The sequence below is a fragment of the Saccopteryx bilineata genome, chromosome 2 (genome assembly GCF_036850765.1).
Source record: "Saccopteryx bilineata isolate mSacBil1 chromosome 2, mSacBil1_pri_phased_curated, whole genome shotgun sequence".
NCBI classification, from domain to species: domain Eukaryota; kingdom Metazoa; phylum Chordata; class Mammalia; order Chiroptera; family Emballonuridae; genus Saccopteryx; species Saccopteryx bilineata.
Window position 1 is genome coordinate 55115040 of NC_089491.1, and position 9781 is coordinate 55124820.

At 36.1% G+C, this 9781-nt stretch overlaps 1 protein-coding gene across 5 annotated transcripts in view; it reads right to left on the minus strand.

Annotated features, from left to right (window-relative positions):
• The window catches only part of LOC136324346 (cytochrome P450 1A4-like), a 39342-nt gene extending 30154 nt beyond the window's left edge, over window positions 1-9188 (minus strand). For 3 of the 5 annotated variants that reach the window (XR_010729074.1, XM_066257086.1, XM_066257085.1), the window contains exons 1-3: window positions 9054-9188; window positions 4966-5804; window positions 3306-3429 (exon numbers count right to left, since the gene is read on the minus strand). Coding sequence is in view for 4 of the 5 variants with exons in the window: in XM_066257086.1 (XP_066113183.1) it covers window positions 3306-3429; window positions 4966-5787 (946 nt within the window). In the remaining variant the exon portion in view is untranslated. Of the gene's footprint in view, window positions 1-3305; window positions 3430-4965; window positions 5805-6142; window positions 6216-6430; window positions 6569-9053 lie in introns of all 5 variants that reach the window. The other 2 variants (XM_066257088.1, XM_066257087.1) reach the window with 2 other exon arrangements.
• Window positions 9189-9781: the final 593 nt, after the last annotated feature.

The window sequence follows — 9781 nt, forward strand, 5'->3', positions numbered from 1 at the left end:
AAACCAGAAGAGGCAGAGTCAGGACTTAAACTTAGACTTAACTATACCCAAAAGCCCTAAGTTTGTATTAGCATATAATGGAAAATTGAGTACATTCAATATTGTAAAATACTAATGTTTAGTGTGCTTGTTATGGTTTAAAAATTCATCCTTTGAACAAAGTATCATCAATTTTGAGATTATTTATACATTGACTAAATTCTTTTCATTATCTAAAATAAATGCAAAGAAAGATGTCACATGTTATTTTTTTTCCAAGGGTAACTTTAACATTATATCAAAATTGTGATCACTTCTTGAAAATGAACACTCAGAAATTCCACATTAAAAAGCTTTTTTAGCCTGACTTAATTGTAAAGATACCTCTGTGATATCCAAATGTCAAAATTAATGATGCTATTTTTGTTTTCTACAAAATAAAATCTAGCTGCAGAAATTAATATTTAAATCAACATGTCTTTTTTCCAGGTATCTGTGATGATGATTATCACATCAAAAACAATGCTAGCAAACATTGATCACTTGATTACATTGTCATTGAGATAGGAGCTATTATTAGTCTCACTTTAGAGATGAGAAACTTGCAACACAGAAATGGTTAACTGTTTCACCAGGGTTACACAGAAATAAAGCTAGCACTCAAATTCCGGTTGGTGGCTCTGAAGCACTGAGATGTAACCCTTTGTTTATGCTAAATAACTTGCAACTCAATGTGTAAAAAAATACATCTAGATAAAACTGCAGAGCAGAGGATACTCCTTTCTAAGTGTCTCTTCTCAAGACTTGGTTTTCAGATCTTTTGTACAAGGAAATCTATAGTAAGCCAGTACTTCTATAGTTTCCAAGTGACAAAATTTACAACATGACATTATATTGCAATAAAATTATTCTAAAAGTAACTTGTCCAAGTGAAGTTGCTGACCATAGTAGAGCACAGTATGGTGTGAAAATATTGACTTCTATACAAAATATATTGCCTCTATTCTCTAGCAAAAGAAAAAGAGCAAGCCATGAATACTGCATAAGAGACACTGATTATGCCCATTGTAGAATTATAGACATTACATCCAAAACCTGGGACTATCTAGATATATAGCAGAACTCATATAGTTATCATCATAAATTTTGCTTTTCATATCAAGGCTTAAGCAACATATTATCTTGGTAGATTATCTAAAAATTGAAATCATAAGAAATGATTTTGGGAGACTCTATATCCAGAGGAGAAGTCAAATTATCTCTATGATGAATTTGAAAAATCAAATATTGAAATATAAATGTTAACAATAAGGTAAAGCTGATGAAACAGTGTGTTTGTAACTATTATCTACTATAATATGTGGTTTTATGTTCAAATGTTTTCTTTTAATATTCTATTACATGTCACTAGAAAAGTAACAGACACATGTAGAAATTTATATTCTATTAATTTTCTTTATTACTCTTATTTGAATTCAAAATAAAAATGTTTGAGCAACTGAATGCATTATATAGTAATGCATTATACTGAATGTTGTTTGTTTTGCACATATTCATATAATTTTTAACTGTGTTGTGCATATCTGGTGACACTAATCTATATCCCAGTCATTTTTGTTATTTCCAAAATTTTATATTTGTTGATTTTCACAGGATTTTTATGTATTATATATTTTTAAAATACATTAAGTTATCAAATCAAGATGAAAATAATGCCCACTTGATGTGTTAATGACATCCACACACACCCAGTCTTTCATATTCAGTGGTGTTCAGGCTTTAAATAAATGTCCTCCCCAGTTCTATCAATAATATTTAGCATTAGATAATTGGAAGAAGAAATGCTAAGTATAGCATGATCACATTTGCATGATAAATAACCAGTGTGTCCATCAAACAAATCATGATCAAAGTATTGTGTGTGTGTGTGTGTGTGTGTGTGTGTATGTAGGTATGTGGGGAGTCAAAGTAGGTATGTGGGAATATATGCATAGGAAAAATCACACAAATAAAAACATGCCCTTTGCTTTCAAGAAAGGTCAGGAACACAGATGATTAGATCCTAAAAAAAAATGAATCCAGATGCCAATAAATATGACATAAAAAAAATAAAATATGTTTGACTAATAGTCTACCTAAAATAAAATTGCTAAAACACCTTCAGTATTTTAGTGTTGTTGTTATACTAAGCAATGGTCGGCAAACTCATTAGTCAACAGAGCCAAATATCAACAGTACAATGAATGAAATTTCTTTTGAGAACCAATTTTTTTAAAACTTAAACTATATAGGTAGGTACATTCTTTATTGAGGTAGCACCCGCACATGGTATTTTGTGGAAGAGCCACACTCAAGGGGCCAAAGGGCCGCATGTGGCTGGTGAGCCGCACTTTGCTGGCCAGGGTTCTAAGGGAATTTGCTTCTTTCAGTTTCATATCTTACCGGAACTATCAAAAATTTGGTAGGTAAAAAGGATGACAAAATATGAAATTTAAGAATGAGAGTAATAGGGTAGTAGTATAGATTATCTTTCTAAATAGGATTTTGGTAATCTGTATGAGAAACTCAAGAATCCTTTTATAGGTGACCCAGAAACCCTGCTTCTTAGCATAAGGCTCTAATTCCAAAGGAGGCAAAACTTTTGGACAAAGATGGCAATCTTAGCATTAGCAAAATATCCAATATCTGCATTATTTGTGCAGGATAAGAGCTATCAACAAAACAGGTGTCCACCCTAGAGACCACAGATAGGTAAAATGTGGGGGATATATCCATGGAGTATTAAGCAACTGACTGAAGCAGCAAATTAGAAATATACCCAGTAACCATGATTGGATCTTAAAAATACAAAGCTTCACCAAAAATGTTAAAAATAGGTTGACATGTAAATAGCAACGTTGTTTACATAAACTAAAGATCATGATAATATAAGAATACACGGTATTGCATAACAATATAAAGCCTGTTTTATAAGAATTTTTAAAAAACCACTTTAAGCAACTTTTTTAAACAAATTAAGAATAAACGTCAATGGGTTGGAAGCAGGATGTAGAGATAATGAGTAATAAAACAAAAAACAAGGTCAAGTGCAACATGAACAATGATGTTCATGTACATGAACTGGAGAGCATGATTAACTCAATTCCTTACTCCTAAAATGAAAATAGAATTTTCTTAATGACATGGGAAGAAAGGAAGATGTCAAATTATTTATACAGAGTGAGATAAGTACACAAAGGGTCAATTGTGAACGTTTAAACAATAGAACACAAAAATATTTCAATTAATCCTATTTGCCTCATATATTGACAAATACTCTCACATACCAGCTCCAAAGAGGTCATTCACAGTGCTTATGATTTCAGCGTCATTTAAGGTGGCTGTTTTTGTAGTGGCATATTTGTTGTGGCATGTATTAATCAGAGCATCAGTAATGTCTCGTATATGGTCCTGAGGAGACAAATCTTGGTATGATTATTGATCCCTACCTACATCTCACATGACATATGAATCTCTTGCACCATGCAATGTAAAATGAAATCAATTTGCCTAGGAATATAAGGTCTATAGTAGATCATTTTAAAGCTCACTACCAATTTTGCTTGTCAATGGTAATGCTCAATTTTAAAAGAATGTAGACTAGAAAATCAAGTTACCAAGCTCAATTTTCTTCTTAATGTTTCTTTCAATCAATAAAAAAGTACCTATGTCTGGAAGCACAGTTAAAAAAAATTAAATATTAACTTACTATAGGGAAATTGCTGAGCAATGAATATAATAAGAGGTTACCAAACCCACTGTAAGAATTTTACTGTAATCACCATGCAGAAAGAGATGAGGCTGAGGTAGGTTATGGATTAGGAAGAAAAACTTATGACTTCACAAATTTTTTATGTCTGTATTTGTTCTAAAATTCCCAGCAAGTACCTTGGAATGTATTGTTTACTGCTTCTTCTTCTGCACTGGAAGGGACTTAACACCTTACACCTTTTCATTTGTTCAATTATCTACCTTTTTGTATTTATTTTTTTCATTTTGCCATTATCTCAACAAATTGGCCTCCAAAGAGCTAGGATTCTTTCTAGAACATATATAATTCAAGAGAAATTTACTTTTCTGTGGACCACTAAATTGGACCAAAAACATTTGAGTGGCCTTACAAAAAGGTCTACTTCTGTCACCTATAATGCATGAAGAAACTTTCTACATGTGTCATAATCTCAAAGTTTATATCTATATAGTAAAGTGACTCAAGCATGAAGAAGACGATAAAGTGGAAGTTTCCTATACAATATATTTTTTTAATTATTTCTTTTTTATTTATTTACTTTTTTAGATTTTATTTATTCATTTTTATTAGAGAGAGAGGGGAGAGAGAGAGAGAGAGAGAAAGAGAGAGAGAGAGAGAGAGAGAGAAAGAGAACAGGGGGAGGAGCAGGAAACATCAACTCCCATATGTGCCTTGACCAGGCAAGCCCAGGGTTTTGAACTGGTGACCTCAGCATTCCAGGTCGATGCTTTATCCACTGCGCCACCACAGGTCAGGCCATATTTTTTATAATTATTCAAAACACTTTCTTAAAAAAAATGTTGATACTTTTAAGACCTCATAGTTTCATATGCAACAGAGGAGAGACAAAAATCATTGGTTCATTTATTCAAGGGACTCATTTACATGGTAATCATTCATCAGCCAACTACAGAGTGATAATTCAAGTATTACCTTATCCACAGACTGAGGAAATATCTGAGGTCTCAAAGAATTCAGAACTCTTCCTAGGATCCCTATATGAGAACTAAGAAACACTGCCCTATAATATCACCGATTTGAACTTACAGTTCATGATAGTTTGGGTAAGGGTCATTATGACAAAAGTATAGAGAAAAGAACGAAGGAAGAACACATACAACTTTCTGGGTACTTAACACATACCATTATCTGTTGCTTCTCACCAAATCCCTTGTCCTGCCATGAATTTAACTTACCTTATCATATGTGGTAAGATGATCTCGTACATGTAAGGCAATAAACTGATTCAAGGCCTGATAAAACTCTCGAGGAGCATTTATAATCTGCAGTGGAAGGTAGCGAAAACATGGTATGAAATCGGCAGGATTAGCTGCACTGGAGGCCTTGAGTAAATCATCATTAGTTTTAACTATCTTAAGAAACTCTTCGTCACTGTGGTCATATCTCTTGCCAAAGCAAAGGGCACAGACCACGTTGGCCACTGCACACGTGATGGCACTTCTGGGCTCAAAGCTGCCATTTTCAGAAGTCAACTTTGCAAAGACTTTTACCAGCTCAGAAACTTCCTCGATGACGTGTTCCTCAAGTAAGCAAGAGCAGGTGGAGGACTTAGCTTCTGCTTTAGAAAAAGTTCGTAAAGCATTAGAGGCTATTTTCTTATGAAGCTTCCAGCTCTCTCCATAATTGACTGAAAATGAAAGACTCTTTCCTTCAGCGAAGAAAGAAAACGTATGCATGTTAGGCCTGCCTGCAAAATGCTCTCCATCCTTGAGTAGTACTTGCTTCACCATTTCCATTCCATTCACCACCACGACAGGCACCATACCAAGTTTGATGAGAAAGATATCTCCATATTTCTTTCTCATCTCTATGAATGTAAGGAAAGGAAGATCTCCAAGCTGAAGAAGATTCCCTAAGATGGGGAAGGACCAGGGGCCAGGGAGAGACACCTGCTTTCTCCCCTTACTCCCAAGGGCTCTCACAAAAACAAAAACCATCACCAAAATCATGAGAGAAGCGGTCACCTCTCCAGGAGTGATTGTCATATCAAATATCATTTTCAGGAATAAAGCACCTAAAATAAAAAAAAAATACATAAACCTTATTTTTGCCACTCTCAACATAGACTAAAAGTCTTTCTCACTTTAAATACTTAAATGAAAAGTACGGACATTTTGAAGTTAGTTGACAACGATCCTTAACCAAAGTATCAAGAGGGCAAAAACAAATTCTTATAAAATGCATTGTACCTTTATTCCAATTGTGTTGTTTTTACAATTTTAAACACCAGTCCAATATTTTCATGTCAGTGATTGACATGATAGACAAAAGAAAAGGACAATTTGATGTAGAAAGCGCCCTGGTGGTTGGGAAAGGGATTGAGGTCATAGAGGTTGATTTTGGACTCATTACCTGAATGAGGCTCTTCCTCCAGTTACTCAGTATAAATTCATCCCAGTTTTTTGTTTTTATCAAAGTTTCTTACCTAAAAATATTAGTTATACATTCTTTCAACAAATATTTTTTTTACCCTCTCCCACATGTAATGCACTAAAAACACAAAATTTTACAGTCTAATGAGGAAATTAGATAAATAATAATTAGATTACAAAGTGGAAAATACGATAGAGTTGAGTACAGAGTGCCCTATCATCATTGAGGATCAAATTAAATCATTAAAAAGTGTTTAATGAGCCTGACCTGTGGTGGTGCAGTGGATAAAGCAGCGACCTAGAAGGCTGAGGTTGCCAGTTCTAAACCCTGGGCTTGCCTGGTCAAAGCACATATGGGAGTTGATGCTCCCTGCTCCATCCCCCTTCTCTCTCTCTCTTCCTTCCTCTAAAATAAATAAATAAAATATTTAAAAAAGGTACTTAATGAATCACAGCCATTTTGTGTATCTTTAATTTGTTGTCACCTAACCTGTCCTTCGACTTCCTAGCCCACTTAGAAGGGTCACCTGCTAAAGCTATCTTTCTTCTCTTTCATTTGTCCATGTAGCCAAGGGTCATTGATCCAAGAATGGGTCTATGACCCAAAATAAATCTTCCTTAGAAATATGGAATAGGGACTGTGAAAGATCATCCTCTCTTTGGATGGTTGGTATCTATAAAATATAAATCTGAAGATACATTTTGGGAACCCTTAACCCACCAGGAGGAAATGAGAAACTGAGACAGAAAGTCTGAAAAATAAATGAAGTAGAAAGAAAAAGAAAGACTAGACTGAGGGGGGACCTCATGACATTGAATTCACTACCTTTTGTACCATCCTGATCTTGTCCATAAATTCTTTCCTGCTTAAACTTGCTATAATTTGTTTTTATTGCTTGCATCAAAGAAGGTCTCAGGCATATGTAGAATATATTTGTTAGCTACTGAACTGTATAGTAACTATAGAGAAAATTTTAAAGTTTCCTTTAAAAGCATACATAACTAAACTGATCACATTTCTCTGATTATTTACGGGACAAATAACATTGGTAGACAATATACTCATGGCAAATGTAATGTAAATGTCTGGTTCTCACTTGATTTCTTCTAGTTGTTTTGAATGAATACATAAGCAAACCCTTGTCACCTGTCTTATCTGATTGTTTCACTTTTCCAAGTTCACAGATAAAATGTGGCTAACTACACCAGCTTGGTTGGCACTGGTTAATAAAATATGAACTTTGGAGTTAAAACCAAGAGATTTTTATGGAAAAAAATTTTTTGAACACACATTCAAACAAAATGAACTAAGTCCTTAATCAACGCAACAGCTAAAATTTGCAAAATTCCATTTTCACTCAGTCAAAAAGGGAACTGTGATGGCATCACTCTGTTTCTGTTTTGTAGCATGCTGATTTTGGAAAAGACAACTTTCATTAGCCTGACCAGGCGGTGGCGCGGTGGACAGAGCGTCAGACTGGGATGTGGAGGATCCAGGTTTGAAATTCCATGGTCACCAGCTTGAGCACGGGCTCATCTGGTTTGAGCAAGGCTCACTAGCTTGAGCCCAAGGTCACTGGCTCGAGCAAGAGGTCACTCGGTCTGCTGTAGCCCCCCAGTCAAGGTACATATGAGAAATCAATCAATGAACAACTAAGGAAGCACATGAAGAATTGATGTTTCTCATCTCTCTCCCTTCCTGTCTGGCTGTCCCTATTTGTCCCTCTCTCTGACTCTCTCTGTCTCTGCCACACAAAAATAAATAAATAAAATAACTATGAACACAAATTCCACACTTACCACGTACCAGATTCAGAACTAAGCATTAAACCTGCACTTTTAAAACTCATACTTCTGTGAGATTTATGGAGAAGCTTAGAAATAAAGTCATTTTCCCAAATTATTTCCCATTTTTTGAGCTGAATAATCAATCATCGATTACCACTAGCACTTGCTTTTTTACAAAATTTAATTTTTCTTGGGCATTCACCAAACTACCAGTTTACACATTGAGAATTATTAGTGACATTTCCAAAGCAGATTGTGAAACAGGTGATTTGTAGGTGTGTCTGGAAGAACTCTGAATTCTCATAACGATGACTGGGTTTCCTGCCTCCCTCCTCCCCTATTTAGCTGTGTGATGACTTTTGTTATGTTACATCTCCCTTAGCCTCGTTTTCCTCATCCGTAAAATGACTGCTTCAGACTAGAAGACATGGAAGGCCAGCTGTGGTCTTCAGTAATCAAAACTAGCATGGAAATTGAGACAGAAACACCAGTGTGAGTACAGGGTTAATTGCCCAGCAATGTTATGTTATCAGAGTTTCCAGGGCAGTTTACAGTTCATCAGCAAATGTTAGAAACTGTGACCACCCTGGAGTCTTTTTCAGCCTGGGCTCTTCTAGCTTTTTTTTTTTTTTTAATTAAAATTCCTTTGGCAGTTTACCAGACCCAGACGCATTGCCAAGTTTCCCAGCAACTTTCTTGGAAAGACCTGAAGGCACATTTTGTTCCTGTTGTTTTGGCGATGCATTAGGGCTGAGGACAAGGAGTCAAAGGCTCCGAAAGGGTGGTCTGCTGCATTGTCAAAGATTCAAGGGAAACTCGGAGACATTCCAGGTAATAAGAGCATAGATAGGTTGGGCGATTCTGTACTAATCCTCAAACCTAGACACATACATTAGACCTCCCCCAGAAGCTGTTAAACCATTGCAATGTCCATGTCCCAAGCCACTTCAATCCAAATCTCTAGGGGTTAAATGCATTTTAGAAAACTCCTCAATCTGACTAAGAGGCATTCCAAGTCGTGGGCATTTTTTGGAGGAAAAACAACCTGCAGTGAAATCAACAAATCCATTCAGCAAAATTACAACAAAGATTGTAAAGCTCACCTGTGCCCAGAAATCTTGCCGGTCAGTGAGTGGAATCTGGCGGAAGGATTTTAGGAGAGAGAAAGTTTTGGAGAAAGAGCCTGGAATCCTAGGAAACATAAACAGCTGGTCATCGCAGCAGCCGGCCTCCAAAAGTCTGGGAGGGAACATTCTGTGAAGAAACACTGAGTGGAGGACCTTGGACCCTTGTGGGAGGAGTTTGTAATTGGGGCATTTGAGAGCTGGAGGGAGGGATACAGAGGCCTCAACAGCCAGCGTTGGGCCCAGGAAGGTGGGAAAGTCCAGCGTGGGAGGAAGGAGAAGAATACCTATAGAGCAAGGGGTTCTGGAGGAGAGGGAGGATGCACATAGATCTTGGGAAAATACAGGGCTGAAGGAGGCAGAAGGGTAGACTAAGCATTTTTAAGTTGCTGATGACAAGCAGAGGTAGCCTCAAAAGCTAGGTAGCAAGGAAGCAATGAGGAGTGAGGGAAAAGACAACGGTGAGGAGTCATCGTTTAGCTGCAATTTTTAGGAAACCAGGAAAATACACCGCAATATAATCAAGGAACGGGGTCGAGGGTGATGGATGAAATTTAAAAATCTAGGAAATTTAGATTCCCTTACTCAGGGGGATTTGGTAGATTCCTTGGGATTCTTCACCATCTGCACAGATTAGTATTTTCACAATTAGAAGATTCAATTTCTGAGTATGATATTCATAGCTTTGACTTGAGAATATATTTTTA